Genomic DNA, 20119 nt, shown 5'->3' with positions numbered 1-20119 from the left:
ATGGACCTACAATATTTAAGACCATAGTGCATGGAGCGCTGGTGTGTAACAACCAAAAAACAACCAGAGTTCAGCTTTTTGTAGCTTAAAAGGATTGTAAAGTAAATTTTTTTGTTTTTAAAATAACAAACATGTTATACTTACCTCCACCTTGCAGCTCGTTTTGCACAGAGTGGCCCCGAACCTGCTCTTCTGGGGTCCCTCGGCGGCTGTCTCGGCTTCCTCCCGCAAGTACTTCTCACGTTCATGCGAGCTCCCTCGCATGGTGAGAAGCACTTGCAGGAGCGCTCCCGTGATGCAGCCGGCAGCTATAGCTGCTCGCTGTATCACTCGGCCCCGCCCTCGGTGCGCCACGTCATTGGATGTGATTTACAGCAGCACGAGCCAATGGCTGCGCTGCTTTCAATCCATCCACTCTAACCAATCAGCGGCCATGCTGAGCATCGAAGAGGACATCGGGGGCGAGCGCGGGACTTCCGAGGGGTCAGGTAAGTAAAACGGGGGGCTGGGGCCACCGGCACTGTCAATTGTTTTTTCACCTTAATGCATAGAATGCATTAAGGTGAAAAAATATTTACCTTTACAACCCCTTTAAGATTTGCCTAATAATGAAAGCAATTCATAAAGACTGCCATGGATTACTCTTCCTTCATTGCTGTCATATATTAGGCTGCATTTGCATGGGTGTTTAAGTTTAACTGCATTTAGAAGACTTTTCTAAAAGCAGCTGGACTCACAATGCAAAGTAATCATATTATTCTTACATAGCGTTTAGCAACGTTGGCTGCATACGGTTTAGCTGCGTTTAGGAAAAGAGGGAAAGTGCTACATCCAAGTTTGACTTTTTGGTCCTATCTGTGGCTTTCTGCAGCTAAACATGCATTGTGCGTACCTGCAGATAGCTACAGTGCATGTAGAAACAGAAAATCACACTTTCTTTTTTCTTCCTGAAATGTTGGTTCTCATACATCCTCATGTGTTTTTTTTTTTTTTATCCTCATGTTGGTTTTGGTCATTCTTTGCAGACATGATCTAACAATAGTTAAGTAAGCTTTCAAAGGTAGACACTGACATTCTAAGTTTAAAATTTATCAAAATAGGTTTCTTATTTCCTCACACATCAAGACAAAATATCCCCTAGTTAGATGCTGGGATGTTAGGGGATGCACCCATCTTCACTTCATCTGCCATTCTCTCTGCTTCAAACCAGAACGCAGTGCTGGAAAAGTGCGTTCTGTGCATGTTTCCTGCACCTCAGGGGACCTCGCTGCCCTATGAATGTGGGTATCGGTGCATAGTTAACTACTTCAATACAGGGCATTTTTACCCCCTTCCTGCTCAAGCCAATTTTAAGTTTTCAGCGCTGTCACACTTTAAATGACAATTGCGCGGCCATGTGACGTATTACCCAAATTACATTTTTATAATTTTTTTCCCCACCAATAGAGCTTTCTTTTGGTGGTATTTGATCACCTCTGAGGTTTTTATTTTTGTTATAATAAATATCACAATTTAAAAACAAAAAATTTTTTCCTCAGTTTAGATATGTATTCTTCTACATATTTTTGGTTAAAAAAAATCGCAATAAGCGTATATTTATTGGTTTGTGCAAAAGTTATTGCGTCTACAAAATAAGGGATAGTTTTATGCCATTTTTATAAAAACATTTTTTTTTTTACCAGTAATGGCGGCGATCTGTGATTTTTATCGTGACTGTGATATTGCGGTGGACACATCGGACACTTTTGACACCATTTTGGGACCATTGGCATTTATACAAATGCATTGATTACTGTATAAATGTCACTGGCAGGGAAGGGGTTAACACTAGGGGGTGATCAAAGAGTTAACTGTGTGTCCTAGGGAGTGATTCTAACTGTAGGGGACTCGCAAGGGGAGGAGACCGAACGGTGTTCCTCTGTACACTAGGATCACATGATCGGTCTCCTCTCCTCTGACAGGACGTGGATCTGTGTGTTTACACACACAAATCCACGGTCCTGCTCGGTTAACGAGCAATCGCAGGTGCCCGGTGGACATCGAGGCCGCCGGGCATGCGCATTGGGTTTCGAGTGAATCCCAGAACGTGATATGACGCCTGCCCAGGATGGGAGATCCCATCTGCAGACATCATATGACAATGGGAGGTTATTGAAGTGGTTAAAGGCACCCCAAATGCAGATTGCAAACGCAGTGCGTTTGTGGGAACCAGATGGCACTGTAGCACTGTACAATGTAGTTTGGTGCAGCATTTCTTGTGCATGCGCTATTTTTTCCATGTTCCAGTGTGATTGCTATGTACTACATTTCAATTGCACAGCTCTATCTCCTTGCTCAGAAAACTACCTACAAAGTGGAATAGGAGGTACCTGGGGTATACCACCCCCCCAAGCATGGGGCATTGGGAAGAAACACCTGAATAGACTGACACACCTAAAACGCACCTAAACTCATTTACAAACTGCAACTATCTGCAGGGAATATTTCCAGTTTTCAAATGCAGTTTACTGGCATTTAGCTGTTGTCAGATACAAATGTCTGTGTGAATGTGGCCTAATGATAATAGGTTCACGGGCAGCTAGTTCTTGGAGAACTTGCTGGTATAAGACACTAGTGAAATACACGCATGCAGAATTGTGTGCATTGATGGGAATGATGGGAAATTGTGAATTCATTTTTCTATTTTTTTTTTTGCTAAAGATTTTACAGCAGAGGAATGGTGTGGTTCTCCAAGGAGATCCCGGAGTTGGTAAAACTGAAACAGTCAAGGTAGGTGCTTGTCATATATGATAATCTAATTACAAAATCAAAGAGTTGTTACAGATTGACATACTGAAACAGAAAATAAATTATATTGATGATGAACTCAAGAGACATACACCATATTGCAAACATGAAATACATATGTAGCGGTGGTCTCCTGAAGAGCATGCACTATGTGTTTTTCAAAATTAAACTCTACCTAAGTTAGGTTTGGGTATTCTTTATCTAAATTTGACTTCTGTATCAGTCTGACTGGACTGTAAAATGTTCAGCCTGGCCGCAGGAGGCACTGTCTCTTCTCGCAGGCGTGGAACTAGGTGTTTAAATTACTCTATCCCTTGGAGCCAGGTGAGTGGGAGTGGCCCTCTCGCTGTGCCCTCTGGGAGAGGGTATTTAAGATGCGGACGTCACGTGGTTCGGGGTTCCGGTACAGTATGATGTGCTGATTACATGGTCCTGGTCCTTCTGACCAGCCCCCAGGAAGGCCATGGCCTGGGATGCGGATCCACCCGACTGTAATGCCTCGGGGCTGGCTAGCCCAGGGCAAGGAAACTAAAGGAGGATTCTGAGGTGGGTGGGTGGCGTCTCCGGTTCAGGAGAGACCCATTGTACTTTGAGCATTTGTCAGAAACCATGAATCAGACCGAGAAAGAAGTACAATTAAATCACACTTGTTTATTAAATAAAAATAAAAAGGTAAATAGCAAAAGCATAGTCATAGCATAGCCAGAGTCCAGTAACCGGATCGAGTAGTCAGCCAGGCCAGAGTTCAATAACCAGATTGGGTAATCAGCCAGGCCAGAAGGATCCAAGTAGAGCAACAGCAAGCAGGATAAGGAGCCAGAAGGGATGTCGGCAAGCCAGTCTTTAAACAGAACCACAGGAGATGGTTTCTTGTGATGTGACCAAGGCGACAGCTTGAAGTAGGCAGTTCAGACGAGCAAGATCAGGAACAGCTGGTAACTGTGGAGAGAGATGAGAGCTGGCAATTAGCCTACAGCTGAGCAGCCAGCCCAGAGAAGGAAGGACTAAGCCAACCCTGACAGCATTTCAGGGGAGGACTCTTTAGAACAGGGATCCTCAAACTACGGCCCTCCAGCTGTTGTGAAACTACACATCCCATGAGGCATTGTAAAACTCTGACATTCACAGACATGACTAGGCATGATGGGAATTGTAGTTCCTGAACAACTGGAGGGCCATAGTTTGAAGACCCATGCTTTAGGAGAACACTACGTACGGGTTAGTTTTCTTAACAAGAGCCTGTAAGGGCTGAAGTTACCGAAAGAATCCGGTCTTGTGGATATCGCCAAGCAGGCTGAAAGATTCAGGTATCCTACAAGTGTTCTAAAGCTTAGTTTCCCTACGTGTTCTGCAATAACGTCTGTGACAAAGACTTTGTTCCTGAGTAAGCACCTTGTTGGCTGCTAGGCATTGCGAGAGAGGGACTGTCCGACCTGGGTGTTCATCCAGCTGCAAATGGCTATTCTCTGGATGCAGTCAAAGTTAGCAATTTCTTTAACGTTTTTGGACTTTGACATTGAGAGTACCTGAACTTCCCTTTCCAACCCTCTGATCCCAAGTTGAAAGACTGTTCAATGGTTTGAGTTTTGCAAATAAAATCCATTCAAGTGGATCTACTGTCAGTCTCAAGTTACTGGGCCATCTACCATGGGACATCCCCTAGACGTGTCACAAGGAGAACGGAAGGTAACGGTAAGCTCAAAAATAACCAGCAGCTCCTTCGGGGGTTAGTGCTACACATATATGAGAGCTGTTTCACTTATCGAAGGATTTGAATTTCTTTCCATTCAATCCTTAGATTAAAACAGCTCTGCCCTACATCACAACCCTGTCTAATAGGATAGGGGAGTTGATCATTCTCTGCTGCAGTTTCACTTTCATTTTCAGGTGCCCTTCCCACCCTGTAAAAGGAAAAACAGCACACAGATGAGATAATCTCTCTGTCACTTTGCTCTTTCCTATTAGTATGCCCCTTGCACTGCAGCAGCCTTGATTGGCTCCTTGTGCTGCTTCTGCCACCCACAGTCTGATATTTGATAAGAAGGGATTGGAAGAGGCTTATACCAAGTTAAAACCAGGTACTTACACTGCTTGCATTTTCAAAATACATGTAATGATGTCTTGATAATTACAGAGCAGTATTCATTTGTGTATTTTATAGAGTTCATATTTAAAGCGGTTGTATAGTCTTTTTTTGAACTTTTATCTACAGGTAAGCCTATAATAAGGCTTACCTATAGGTAAAAAAAAATATCTGAGATATTCCCCTTGCATTGAGCCGCTGACTGCAGCGGCGCATGCGCACAGGGGATTCTTGGCTGATAGCCCAGCAGACGCAGGACCCTGCCCGAAAGAAATTTCCCACGCGCACGTGCAGGAGTGACGACATACTCGGAAGACATGCCAAGGGAACATGTCAGCTCCCTTGGCGTGGATCAGGTGAGATGTCGGGGCCTCATTCTAAGGTATTTCATAATGAGCTAGTATGCTGTGCATATTAGCTCATTATGCCTTTTGCCTTACAGGTCTGGAAAAAAAAAATGTCAGCGGGTTTACGCCCGTTTTAAGTCATTAGCTCTATTTTCCTGTTCTTTGTGGACAAAATCATAAGGATTTTCTTTTTGACCCCATGGACCACAGTCAAGGGCTCACAATGCACCTCTCCAAAGCAGCACAATACTTCTCAAACGTGGAACTTTGCAAAAACATTTTGCATCACAATGACCTAGGTCAGGGGTAGGCAACCTCGGCCCTCCAGCTGTGGTGAAACTGCAAGTCCCATGATACATTGCAAGACCCTGGCAATCAGATATGACTCCTAGAGGCACAGGCATGAGCGGATTTGTAGTTTCAAAACTGCTGGAGTGCCGAGTTTGCCTACCCCTGACCTAGCGTTTAGCCTTAGGTGGACAATATTACAATGTTGATGTTTATACATCTACAGTGGAACCTTGGTTAACAAGTAACGCGGTTAATGAGCGTTTTGAAAGATGAGCAACTTTTAAAAAAAAATTCTGACTCGGTGTGCAAGTGTTGTCTCGCAAAACAAGCAGAATTAAAGCTAATGTGGTGTCCAGTACCACATTTGGCCAGAGATGGGGGTTGGTGCCGGTGACACTCTGAGCGGTCCAGAGCCGTTCGGAAATACTCAGAATCACTCGGAAACACTCGGAAATACTCAATTCCCGAGTGTTTCCTTTCCGAGTTCAGCCAAGCTGTCCCCGAGTATTTCCAAGGCTCTCCGTCGCCCTCCCTCCGGCCACATGCGGTATTGCATGCAATAGAAATCAATGCTGAACAAATTATCTTGGTTTCCACTGACTTCTATGGAGAAACTTGCTTTGATATGCGAGTGCTTTGGATTACAAGCATTCTCCTGGAACAGATAATGCTCGTGATCCAAGGTTCCATTGTATAGGCATTTATATGTATTCCATAGAAAACAGTGATAATTCTTAAGTGAAACCACTTAGGGATCAGCACTCTTTATTAAGTAATAGCAACATAGCTGCAGACATTATATTACATATTTATACTGTATATATAATCTTAATGTATATACTGTACAATTCTCTTTTTATACGACTGATGTTTTGTTTTTGTTTTCTTTTATATCACTAGGGCCTGTCATATTTATTGGGGAATTTTGTTTTTCTCTTCACGTGTTCTCCAACAACAGACTTATCTGCACTGGGGAGAGTTTTGAATGGAACCGCTCTTGTAAGTTAAAATTTGTACTGAGAAAAGAGAATGAATTTGTCTGTAGAAAAAAAAAATCTGCTGTATAAAAAGTACAATGCATGCTTATACTTACTGTAATGCTCTCTTTAGCTTGAATTTCAACTCTGGCTGCATGTAAATGTGAAGCGCAGCAACATGGGCCATCCTACCCACCTTAGAAATACAGTGGCTAGTAAGTGGTATGCATAAGTTAGATGGTCATAGTAAGTTCAGAGGACCAGACAGTTTTGTTATTTACAATTTACATATGAAAAATGCTCTTCAAAGAAGGGAACAGGGAATTTAGCTGTAGAGAATATGCCTATTGGTAACATGGACCATAAAAAAAAAAAAATCAAACAAGAGGAGAATTGCACCTCTTCCTGGTCTATATTTAAAACTTAAATTAAAGATTCTAGTTGGAATTTGACGTTTGTACATTAAAATTCTAAAAAACGAAAGGACCCTTGTATGACAGCAAGTTCGAAATCCAGTTACTATGTGATGCACCAGCCTCATAAAGTAAGCAAACACCTTGCTTTACTTTCACTGAATAAGCCAATTCCTCCTTCACTTGTGTCCTACCAGGCACTACAGTTCACAGTAGAATTTTTTGGCAGCACAGTCAGTGTTCAGGTAACAATCAGTAGTGTATTTAGGTTTTGTGCTGCCCTAGGCCTGACTAAACTCGTGACCCATCTAATTTAAATATGACACACCCCTTCCTGTCAAGGCCACACCCCTCGCTGTTTAAGACCCGCCCTGCAATTTCTGAGTTGGGACACTAGTTCTGAGGCACTGGGGGGGGGCAATAGATTCCCTTAATTTGCATAGATTTCCTTTCACTTCCTGTTTGGCTATGGGGCAGGAAGTGAAGGGAAATCTCTACAATGGGATGGGGATGGTAAGAAATAAACTGACTGGGGCTATAACCCTCCCATACTCTATCTAAAATGAAAAAAAAAGTTTTACCTATATTTCTACTTTAACACACATTTCTGATAATTCTATGGAGAGGACTAAGAAGATATAACCATGCCAATGGTGCAGCAGAAAACATAGCACAGTGAGGAAGGTTTGTGGTCCAGGATGACAGGACAGTCAAAGTTAGAATCGGCGCCACCCCCCTCCCCCCCACAGTTGCGGAGTGCCGTGCCCGCTTACCAAAAGCAGTGCGGTCGCTTTATGGGGGAGCTAGACTAATTTGCCTCTCAGCCCAGTCTGCCCCATAAGACTGGCGCTACACTAACAGTGTAGTGCAAGTTGGCGGGGACTCTTTCCGTGCTGCCCCCCTGCAAAGTGCTGCCCTAGGCCTGGGCCTTGTCGGCCTAGGCCAGGATACAGCGTTGGTAACAATGATGGTAGCAACCCCCTCCCCTGCAACATTTTTCTGTCACACCGTAGTGCAAGCAGGCACAGCTTTCATGACCATGGTAACATTGCTATAAAATCAGGAGCAGTGCAACATCATTGCAGCACCATCACAGGAGGCTGCATTAGGTGGACATTACTGACATTACTGGCAGACTCAACAGGTATTTGTGGGACTTAGTTGAGTGACTGGGGCACCTATAATTAAGTACTACAGCACATACTTATTAATGGGAGGACATACTTCTAGTTTAAGTTTTTATTTTATAACTTGGCATTAAAAATTACAGTTGTAACCTAATAAATCAAGCTTGAAGCATGAATACTGCAGATAGCCTAGATGAAACTAAATTAGGTTCAAAGGTGAGAAATAAGACGTACTGCAAGTGTTCATATTTATTTAATGACTGTGTAAACATACATGTAGAGCACTGTTGTGCCATCTGTCTTTGTTCACAAAAGAGGGAATACCACAACCTCAGTATTAGAAAGTACTATAGTAACATAGTTACATAGTTTGACAAAAAAGAAACATGTCCATCGCTTAAAAATAAATAAATAAAATACCTTGCACCATTAGAACCCTAAACCTGTAGTTGATGCTCAGAAAGGTGAACAGCCTTTATAAAGTGTGAGCCAATTTATAAACAGACACATATTCATCAAGTCCAATCAAAGATAAATAGAAACCTTGCTTCCTCCTTGCTTCATCTTTAATTTAAAGATTTGCAAAACCTTAGAAAACATTATGTACTTTGCTCTAACATTGGAAAAGCTCCTTCCAGATCCCCAAAAGCAACAGGATACTGCCTAGAAAGTGTTATCTGCTATAATTTTTTTTTTACATTTTTTATTTAAGACATTGTGCAATACACAATAGGACAAAAAAGTGTGGCATGCATGGGCGTAGCATTAGGGGTTGCAGGGGTCACAATCACAACTCCGACCCTAGCTCCAGGGGTCCCCTGCAGCCTCCCTGTCATATTATCATATCCTCTACAAAATCCAGCTCCAATCTGTCCTAGGGCCCCACAGCCACGCTCCAGTACTGGGCTTATACTTTTCCTTCCACAGTCCACACCCCTCTGTTCCCATTGGCTGGGTAGAGGCTGTGAGCCATTTCCTGAATGGAGAGGAGCATGAGGTGAGAACAACCCAATATGAGGAAGCGTCTGTGCTGTGTGTTGGCAACATGGAATGGTAACCAAGCTCAGCGAGGCAAGAGGAAGAGAGCACCATCCTGTAGCCACAATGGGACTGATGTCACTGGTGAGGTATGGCACTGTTCTGTGTCTCCTAGTTACCAGTAAAACTCTTAAGCCACTTTGAGTATCTTGGCATGCGGTGAATGTATCTGCACGCACGTTGGAAGTAGTGGTGGGGAGCCAAGGTCAACTTTTGCATCATGTCCCACAAGCTTCAAGCTACGCCTCTGGTGGTGTGCATTTGTATTCGGCCCCCTTTACTCTGATACCCCTAACTAAAATCTAGTGGAACCAATTGCCTTCAGAAGTCACCTAATTAGTAGATAGAGTCCACCTGTGTGTAATTTAATCTCAGTATAAATTCAGCTTTATGGAAGAGTGGTAATAAGAAAGTCATCGTTAAAAGAAAGCCATAAGAAGTCACGCTTGCAGTTTGCGAGAAGCCATGAGGGGGACACAGAAAACATGTGGAAGAAGATGCCCCGGTCAGATGAGATCAAAATTTAACTTTTTGGCTTAAAAGCAAAATGCTACTGTATGTGTGGTGGAAAACTAACACCACACATAACCCCTAACACACCATCCCCACCGTAAAACATGGTGGTGGCCGCATCATGTTGTGGGGATGCTTTTCTTTAGCAGGGACAGGGAAGCTGGTCAGAGTTGATGGGAAGATAGATGCAGCCAAATACAGGGCAATCTTAGAAAAAAACCTGTTAGAGTCTGCAAAAGACTTGAGACTGGGCCAAAGGTTTATTTTTCAGCAGAACAATGGCCCTAAACATACAGCCAGAGCTACAATGGAATGGTTTAGATCAAAGCATATTTCAAAGTCTAAACCTAAATCAAATTGAGAATCTCTGGCAAGACTTGAAAATTGCTATTCACAGATACTCTTCATCCAATCTGACAGAGCTTGAGCTATTTTGCAAAAGGATGGGCAAACATTTCACTCTCTAGATGTGCAAAGCTGGTAGAGACATACCCAAAAAGACTTGCAGCTGTAATACTGGCTGAATACAAATGCACATTACACTTTTCAGATATTTATTTGTAACAAATGTTGAAAACCATTTATAATTTTCCTTCCACTTCACAATTATGTGCCACTTTGTGTAGGTCTATCACATAAAATCCCAATAAAATACATTAACATTTTTGGTTATAACATGACAAAAGGTGGAAAATGTCAAGGGGTATGAATTTTTTTTTTTTTTAGGCACTGTAACACATCACACAAAACTCCCCACACCACCTGGCTTTTATTATATATATGGGCTAAGCGAGCAGGACAGCACAATGTGGAACAGTTTAAATTTTTCAAATTTTCCACTCCATACCGGAGGTTAGGGGTAACAAAGGGGGATTTTGGACAGAGTTGGTGGACCAAAAAAATAAAAGAGGGGGGAAATAGGGGAAGAGAGATGTGGGGTAGGAGTAGCTGGGAGGGGCAGGGAAAAGGGGAGGTAATTCTCTACCCACTTTATCTCCCCCTGGTCCCCACCTTGTATGAGATGTCATAAGGTGGTTAGTTGGGTCATGGGTTAAATCCCTGCTGGTGGATTATCAGGTCCCCTGGCCAACTAGAGTCTGAGATAACAGCCCATTATATTGGAAAGAGCAGGTATAGGCTGTCCAAGAGAGCCAGGTGATCCTGAACTTGTCTTGTCTATTGTGAAGTGCTGCCTTTAAGCATTCTATAGATCTAATGTCAGTCAGTTTGTGAAACCAATGACTTAGCATCGGTGGGGATGTTTGTTTCTATACATTTGGAATGCAGGCAGCATGTGAGCAGTCAACGAGTGCATTTAATGTTGTGGTGGTACCTTGTTGAGGTGTAGTTAATATCCTAAAGGTCTGTGCAGAGGTCCACTGATGTAAAATGAAGGATAATGTTCTTAACTCCCATCCAGAACTTGCAGGGAGGGACATAGTCTTCCAGAGGGGCACTTAGCAACTTGTACTGTACATAGATATAAGCAGATGGGGTACAAAATTGTCCTCATTACACAGACAATCAAGGAGGTCAAGGGTCTAGTAAAGACTTTGAGCAGGTAGGGAAGTCAGAAAATGTCTAAGTTGGTACTCGTCCCATGGGTTCAATTGATGATCCACTAGGTCACATAAAGTTTGTAAAGTCAGCCATCCCTGTGTAGTGAAAGTGAAAGTGTACACACCAGGAACAGCCCATCACAGCTAGAAGTATTTATTGGCAGTGCCCGGTGGAAATTGAGGGTTATCAAAAATTACCATTGGAGAAGAAGGATGGGGGGATAGGCCCTTCTGAGTAAATATCTGGTCAATGATCTCACTCATGGTGCCCATGATAGGATGTCTGTTTAGTGTCCTATAATATTTGAGTGGGATCCAGGGGAGAGCTGAGAGGTTAACCAGAGAGAGGCTTTGTTCAATTTGTACACATGGTTTGAATCTAGGTGACACACACCATGTCACCAGTCTGGACAAATGGAGAGCTTTGTAATACTGCCCCAGATAAGGGAGACTGATGCCCCCACTCCTTTTGGGTAGGGTACATTTCCTATAAATTTAATAGCCGATAATATTTTGTGCAGTTAGAAACTATTTAGTCCTTTCTAAAACAATGTACTGAGTTTGCTAGGAATAGCTCCTCTAGAAAACGAGTCCCCATTTTTACAGTCTTTACTCTAAAGGAACCTTTTTGTACATGGAGGATGCACCTCATTCTCTCCAGGTGCAAAGAGTGTCCCTTGTTTTTTGTGATGACCTTAAATCAAATAACTTTTTACCGAGTTTATAAAAGGACTATTTATTTATTCATAAAAGGTGATCCTACATCCTGTACATGGAGGTAACACCTCATTTTCTCCAGGTGCATAGAGTGCCTCTTGTTTTTTTATAATAACCTTAAATGAAATAACTTTTTACTAAGTTTATAAAAGGACTAGTTATGTATTCATAAAAGGGGATCCTATCTACCCCCGATGTGCTCTTTTTAAGGGTGCATAAATTCAGTTTAGCTAATATTTCTTTAAACGCTAAGATCATACTTCTCCCCCATTTTAGAACAAAGGCGAGGGAATTAATAAAAAGGATCTAGTTCTCCACTGGGGCCATTGTTCATAGCAAACCATTAGCTTCTATATATTATTTTGTGTACGCTGCTTAGAAAATAAACATTTAAAATTTGATTGACTGTTTCGGGCAACCGCTCCAGTTGACACAGAGTTTTTCTCAGACACTTTTTATTAATTCCTCCTATTCATTTATTTGTTAATGCTGATGTGTAATGTTTAGTGATGCAAACAATCTGCGTACAGTTGCACAATCCAATTAATCAATCAGGCCTACAGTGGATAGCGCTAGTGATTTTGTTTTGACTCTAGAAGTGTGATTCTGTATACAGTATATATATGTTTGCTCAGTTTTGAGAATATAAAGTGATCTGGCAAACATTCCTCCCAAAGAGTGTGATTGAATGCCTGAACAAAAACTGCAGAATCACACACAGGTTGTCTTTATCTTGTGTGTTTCAGTCACTTGTGTTGCTCTACCTTTAGAATCACAGTTTAGTGAGCTGTTACATGTCAGTTTAACTGCAACATGATGAATGTATTTTCCATGTATTTTTTAGGATGGATGTTGGAGCTGTTTTGATGATTTTCACCTCCTTCCTGAGCAAGCAATCTCTGTCTTCATGCACAATGCACGGGCCCTTTATGACTCATTCAATGCCAGACTACCTAAGATCACTTTACAAGATGGATGCAAGGTCTGGAAATGTTTACAGAGAATGAATCATGCTATTAAATATTCTTTGCAGACAGTATTTCCTTATCTGGTCTTTCTACTGCATAACAATTTAACTGATTTTTTTCCTCAGTAAAGGCCAATCTGATCAGTGGCTGGGTTTTCTCATACCATTACAGAGGTTGTTTGCATTTCTATATTACGTAATCTTACCCTCATGCGGTTGCATTGTAAATACATTATTGAAAGCTATTAGCCCCATCTAGTGGGTGATTACATACATAGAATGTACTGGTTAGCAAACACGAAAACAAAATGTCTATAGTAAAAAGTATATTCACTTATATTCCTGCAGTAATACCTTAACAATTTATTTATTGTAATAAGAAATATCAAAATAAAATTTCAAAACTAAAGCTTTTCTAGTTAAATTATATTTATTGCTTTACTGCAAGCAGGTACCTTTCACATGAGTTCATATACCCTAAAGGAGCTTAGAGTTCTCTTAGGCTGGGTTCACACTGGAACACAGAGTGGCTCCCAGCAGGGGTCCGGTGCCTCTCCATTCACCGTTTCAGGTCCAATTTAAGCCCAAGTGTTTGGCTAAATTTGGACCTGTAAAGGAGCAGAAGACGCACAGGACTCCTGTGCAATTCACACCAGAGCCGCTCCGGAGATGTGTGAACCGGCTCCATAGAGAGCCGGTCACAATCTACTGCTATGCTAATTGGATGCAGAGAAACCACATCCAATTCGCAATAGTATGAACCCAGCCTTAACCCTCTTGTATTTTACTGTATTGTAACAGTACTGTCTTCCTTGTAAAGCGCCGCTATATTAATCCTGTATAATAATAATAATTATGTTTTAACAGCAGCAAACTGCTACTTTTCAAACCAAAAGTGGATATGTAGTGTTGGATGAGATCCACAGACATCTACGAATGCTCATATTTTTCATTCTATTAATGGCTAAAATAACCATAAGTATTTGCATGGAAATCACCTGTCAATGTTACGTTGGTGAAACACAAAAAATCCTGGATTATGATCAATGAAAAGCTGGCTAGTATTCAAAGAGATAAGCAAGCTAGGTTTTGAAAAAGCATGGAATCCCTGGCTTGCTTATATTCAGGCACCCTGAATACTGGGCTATTTTGTTTTATACATTTTTTTATAAAGCTGCACTTATTCTTTATTATTCTGTTTTTTTTTATAAGCTGCTAAAAAATATGCACTAGGGTAGTTTGCATTCATAATTGTGCTTTTATTAACACTGATTTGTATTTGCAGGTTGAAGCACACCCCAATTGCAGCCTTTTTCTCACTGTTTCCAAATCGGGATTCCAGAATCTACCTAAGGATGTACAAGCCATATTTAGAGCTGTCTCCCTGGTTGTTCCTGACCACACTGCACTTCTCAGGGCTAAACTTACCAGCCTTGGCTTTAAAGGCTCCAAGATCCTTGCTACAAGACTACAACTCATCTCAGAGCTTCTCAAGGAACAACTGTTAGTTTTCTGAATTCCTGGGGGCTTTATAGGTTATGCAGTTACTAATTTGAACAGCACAGTTGGCCCAGTACTACCTTCCTTTGTTTTGATTTAATATAGTGAATATTAGTAGAAACGGGCATATGGCTCAACCTAACCTATTTGTCTGCAGCCAAGACTAATTGTTGTAGCTTAGATGTTTAACATGTTTTTTAACTACAAATAATGTTCATTCAACAACACGATTTTCAGCTTTAGGCATTTTGCACACTGCAGCTTGAAAAAGCTCATTACAGCTTTTTTTTAAAATATTTTTTACTGAGCTAAAATACAGCCCATTAATTGTAATGTGTTATGCATACATGCACGCATATAAGCTCAAACTTTGTGAAAATGCGCAAACGTACATACATGAAAATTCGCAAGAATACATACAAAAAAAACACATGAAATTTGGGCTGAAAAAGTAGATGCTCAAACAGGAGTAGCATGTGCAAGAGGCCTTATATATTACTTACCTTTCCTTTTATGCTGAATTTAATAATGTAATGTGTATAATATGCTCTGTTCTGATGCATTTCTTCATCTTGTTGATACCTTAGCTCAGAGGAATATCACCGACATATCAGCTTCCAGTCTATGGTAGAGGTCATATACCGGGCATGTCAAAGGCGGGAGATGGAGAAGACGATTAATGGTTGCATGGAGCTGGAAGGAGGAAGACTCTCCCGCTCTAGCAGTGCTATGTCTTATCAGCAACTTACAGCATTTGCAGCAAGTAAGATGTTATTGCTCTTTATACCTGATTCAAGGAGTAAGCCATGCATCAGGCTCACTGCAGATACTTAGAATAAAATTGGAGTTGCAAATTAAGTCATATAAACATTTTTTTTTTGAGCCATATGCATGCTATGACATTATTGACATAGATATGCTCTTAATTTGAAATATTAAAATAAATATTGTAATCAAAAGAGTATCCTATTTGGATGGTAAGCATATTTATTTATTTTATCTACTCTTGTATATATCAGGTCCTGTACCAAGCTTAAAAACTGGCAACAACACAGACAAGAATAAAAAAGTAATCTCTTCTAACCCTGTTGTGGCTGCAATGAAGGAAAGTCACATCATCGTAGCTGACGCATTGCAAGATGTGCTAGGCCCACGAATGACGGGTGATGTAAGTAGTGGAGTTTGATAAAACTGTGTTTGGCAAAAAATTGCAGACCCAGAGCAGTGGGCTTGCCTCATACACCCAAGCAAAGGACAATACAATTACAGGGACAACAAGTGAATATGTGTTTCTTTATTAACTCTGATCTTTTTAGTGGTAATCCTGGCTTCAGGAGCATACTATGGGACACAGTAAATATAATTATCAATCATGAATCTTTACATATTACATTTCTGTTTACAAAAATTTTTTTGCAGGGCCTAGGGCTTCTTCCTAAATGATTTATCCTTTGATAAATCTTTGAATACATTTGTTTACCTGCACCCAGGAAAACTGGGGCAGTGTGTGTAGAGGTGCTTATTATTGTTTTTCAGATGGACTTAAAGGGCCTGATTGTTGTAAGCAGCGCTCTAAATTGGGAAACCTCAGCATTTTTTTTTGCCACACTTAGATTGCCTGCAATAACATAAGGTTCACAGAAGGATTATATAGTATACATTATGGCTAAAAATGCAAACAATTTTTTAAAATACATTTGCTCAGCCCCGGACTGGCCATAGGGAACGCCAGCCTTTGCCTGGTGGGCCGGGGTCACCGAGCCACATGTCCTAACAAGAGCTGGCTATTGGGACAGAGAGCTCCAGAGGCTGGGAACCGCGTCATAAAGTATGCAATTATATCACTTATATATCAAACACCTGGCTCTCACCCGCTGCTCTCTGTCTGCCGCAAGCCATGTGGGCCTCTAGGGAGTGACACCAACCAAGCAGGACTCTGAATCCTTCTGAAATGGTCCCCCTTTAGCCTCACTGTTAAAAAGTATGGGATTATGGAAAATCGGTCATTTAGACAGTTTGTTTAGCCCCATACACACTATCAGATTTTCTGCTGATTTTTGTCTTCAGATTTACCAAAACCATATAATATGAGGTCAAACCTTAGGAGTTTCAATTTGTATGCAATCAGGCAGGCCTTTGCACTACATGGTTTTGCTAAATCTGAAGACAAAAATCAGCAGAAAATCTGATAGTGTGTATGGGACTTTAGCTTTTCAGCCATGTTCGTTTTTCGAAAATGGGCTCGGCTGATTTTTCGTATAGTGTATGGCCAGCATAAGGCAGGAACTATGTCATTTTTTTTTTTTAGCTAAAGAAAGTCACCCAGTTTTACATTGCTAAAATAGTGTGGGTTAGCTAATTATTACATTTCAGCAGATTTCCAAACTGAAAAACCCTTAAAAATAGCATTGTCTTATTTGTTATGGTTTAGCTCATTTTTAATCCCCTTCTTTTTTGGAAACAATGACCAGACTGTGGTTTTATGTTTTACAGAGTTATTTAGTGTTTAAACAAATTCTTGGAGATGTTTTTATGGGAATGCACGATACATCTGGTTCTAGACAAATCCTTCAAAAGGAATTAGAAAAAGCCATTCTGATGAAGGCAGATGAAAATAAATTATTTCCCCATTCACCCTGGTTGAACAAAGTAAAACAGCTCTTCAGTTTGTCCCTCGTAAATTCAGGTAGGCCTGTACAACAATGTTTGTTATTTAAAAAAAATGTTTTTAGTAATGTTTGCACAGGAAATGTAAATGTGTGTGATGTAAATGAAATAGACATCACTGCTAGCTTGTGTGTGTGAGACCTTTTTCTTTTTTGATAGCTGTTCAAAGCATGTACCGGTATATATTACTTCCCCGGGTGACTGACTCAGAGAACAGATGCATAAATTAATACAAACACACAGAACATAGGAGACATCATAACAATCAATATTTAAATGAAAGCATTGCGATAATATAAGTCAATGGTGGTCAACTTGTAAAAGGGGGCCTCAAGTGTGGCTTCTGACATTGTCAAAAGAACACACATAATATTCAGTGAATATAATGCTATAGAAAGCTGTCAAAGGCTACAGACATGCAACAGGAGATGGTCATAAAGTATGTATATGCTACAGGAGGTGGTCAGAGACCATGCATGATCAAACATACTATAGGAGTTTTTTGCAGGCTGGGGTCCTGCATCAGTAAAGAGGCTTGTTACAGGAAATTGCTAGAGCTCAATGCTATTGGAACTCCTTCAGAATCAGTGGGTTTTACATTTGTGCTTCCTGTAACCCACTTTAAAATTACTTATTTTATATTTGACAGTTGTCTCAATAACATTCATTATAAAAACATAAGAAAAAAAAAGAATTAATTGCCAGAGGGCTGCAAATTAGGCCTATTAAATACTTACAGCAGCCTTTCTAAACCTTTTCAACACAGAGTAACCCTTGAAATAGTACTCCGATCTGAGGGAACCCCTGCTAAAAATTTGAAATCTACAACTCATGATAAATTAGTGTGATGGTCAGTGGGAAGAATGGTCCTTACAATTGTGGTCATTGGGAAGAATTACCTCCTTACAGATAGTTAAAAAAAATCAAAGGTGTCAGTGGGAACTTATCTGAGAGGCAGAAATTGCCCAATGCTCAAGGAACCCCTAGCAACCTCTGGAGGACCCCTAGGGTTCCACGGAACCCTGGTTGAGAATCACTGACTTACAGGAATAAGATGCTATTTAAAAGCTATTGTTTATTTTTTAAGCAATATTTATATTGCCATGGTTTGCACAGATTTAATTCTGAGTCTTTATTCTCCCTCAGGTGTGATTGTAGCAGGTCCACCCGCTTCCGGAAAAAGCTCTTGCATTCACACCCTTGTACAAGCTCTCAATCATCTCCAGGTCTCTAGTGAGGAGCCAGCCCATAAAATTGTGAAAATCAACCCACTGAGTGTGGATAGTGGAACTCTGATGTTTGGTGGCCAGAATGCATCACACATGTGGCAGGATGGAGTTGTCACTTATGTGTGGAAGAAGGCTATCCGGGTAATCTGTTACTCAAAAAGAATAACCACATTTCTTTTAACTATTTCATAATACCATGAAAGAAAAAGTTCATGGTCCTGGTGGACTTAGTTCTGTAAATGCCTTAGATATTTCAGAAGCAAAATGTTTTTTTGTTATGCCGCGTACAGACAATCGTAATTTTACTCCACAAAAGACCGATAAGAGTTTTCATCAGAAATGCAACCGTGTGTATGCTCCATCAGTCTTTTGCTGGCCGAATTCCAGCCAGCAAAAGATTGACAACATGCTCTCAATTTTTCGGTTTTCGAAAAAGTTCCTGTCCGAAAATGCGATCGTCTGTGGCAATTCCAACGCATGCTCTGAATCATTTAACTTAATTTTCTGGGCTTGCGTAGTGTTGTACTTCACTGCGTTCTTGACGGATGTAATTTCAGCGAACTTTTGTGTGACTGTGTGTATGCAAGGCCAACTTGAGCGGAATCCCGTCGGAAAAGCCGTCACATCTTTTTCTGACGAGAAATCCGATCGTGTGTACGTGGTATTAGAGTTTTCGGTGATCTTGCCCAGCTCATGGTGTTATAGAACCTCTATTACGTTTTTCATACCATAAAATCCAGTAGGGTATGTGGGACCTCTCATAATAGCCACAGCAATTACACAGACCTAGAAACCTAAGTGCAGATATCTCATCAATAGAATCCCCTAGATATATCAGACATTGTCATCTCCAACATCTCCAGCATCTTCCAGAAACTGAAATATCAGTTTAGAGTTGAATGATGCGTTAAAAAAATTATATACATTTTATATAATGGATAATCTGCAAAAGAAGTAAATATGTTATATTATATTATCTCTTAGCCCTTGTACACACGGTTGGAGATTCCGACGGAATGTGTCCTATCGAACCGTTTTGTCGGATAATCCAACTGTATATGGTCTCCATCGGACTGTTTCCATCGGAGTATTCGACGGACCAAGTTTTCCAACTTGTCCGTAAAATTTTCCCACAAAATGCTTCGATTGGACATACTCCGATCATGTGTAGCCTACTCCGACTGACAAAGTGTCACGCATGCTCAGATCAAATTCCTAGACCAAAGCTATTGGCTACTAGCCTGAATGTAGTCCCGTCGTAACGAAATAACGTCATCACGTTATGTACAATCGGATTTTCCGACAACTTTGTCCGACCGTGTGTATGCAACAGTTTCGGACAAAATCCGTCGGTCAAAATCCAACGACCGTGTGTATAAGGGCTTATATTATCTCTACTATTTCGCTTCTATGTCTATCTCTAGGAGTTTTCCAAAAAGAGCACACCAAAAACCGTTTATAATTTTTTTTTTCCGCATAATAAATAAAGAAAAAAATATATACAAAATCATTCTACATTTCTTTTAGAACTCATACTTCATCTGAATCAATTAAGCGCATTTTAGAATAACCAAATCAACAAATCACATTATTTTAGCGAAAAAAGTGAATCCCACATGCCATGAATAAAATTAATTTGCTCTTGAAATTTGTCATGCGACCCAAAGCCTAAGCAGAGATTTCATGGTTTCTAGCTACCATGAAAATTGAGATAAATATCACTGGAGACAGCAGAGAGTCTCTTTAAGCCAGGCAAGTCCGTTCTATTAGACTTGTGTTAAGAATAGTTAGGAGGATCAGCATAAAGACAAGCCTGCATATTTAGTCAACAAATGCAGGTACTCTGTTTGGCTTAAAAAGTATGTATTTGTAAATCACCCACCCTCATGTTTTTAGCTTTAAGT

General features: G+C 40.7%; 1 protein-coding gene and 1 long non-coding RNA gene across 2 annotated transcripts in view; one reads left to right on the top strand and one right to left on the bottom strand.

Moving 5' to 3' along the window:
* The window catches only part of LOC143988073 (dynein axonemal heavy chain 5-like), a 310868-nt gene that overhangs the window by 141836 nt on the left and 148913 nt on the right, over positions 1–20119 (top strand). Inside the window, exons 45-52 of the mRNA XM_077487337.1 lie at positions 2701–2769; positions 6409–6507; positions 12697–12834; positions 14105–14322; positions 14907–15082; positions 15339–15487; positions 16813–17005; positions 18133–18356. Of these exons, the coding sequence (XP_077343463.1) occupies positions 2701–2769; positions 6409–6507; positions 12697–12834; positions 14105–14322; positions 14907–15082; positions 15339–15487; positions 16813–17005; positions 18133–18356 (1266 nt within the window). The remainder of the gene's footprint in view (positions 1–2700; positions 2770–6408; positions 6508–12696; positions 12835–14104; positions 14323–14906; positions 15083–15338; positions 15488–16812; positions 17006–18132; positions 18357–20119) is intronic.
* LOC143988075 (uncharacterized) lies at positions 3419–14979 on the bottom strand. The gene is made up of 2 exons (XR_013276745.1): positions 14823–14979; positions 3419–3726 (listed from the first exon to the last, which is right to left on the bottom strand). It is a non-coding gene; the product is annotated as an uncharacterized LOC143988075 (long non-coding RNA).

Source organism: Lithobates pipiens, unplaced genomic scaffold, assembly GCF_037356315.1.
Source record: "Lithobates pipiens isolate NorthernLeopardFrog02 unplaced genomic scaffold, aLitPip1_a1.2 Scaffold_18, whole genome shotgun sequence".
NCBI lineage: Eukaryota > Metazoa > Chordata > Amphibia > Anura > Ranidae > Lithobates > Lithobates pipiens.
Note: the sequence above shows the minus strand (reverse complement) of the source record. Positions and strands in the feature narration are given on the sequence as shown.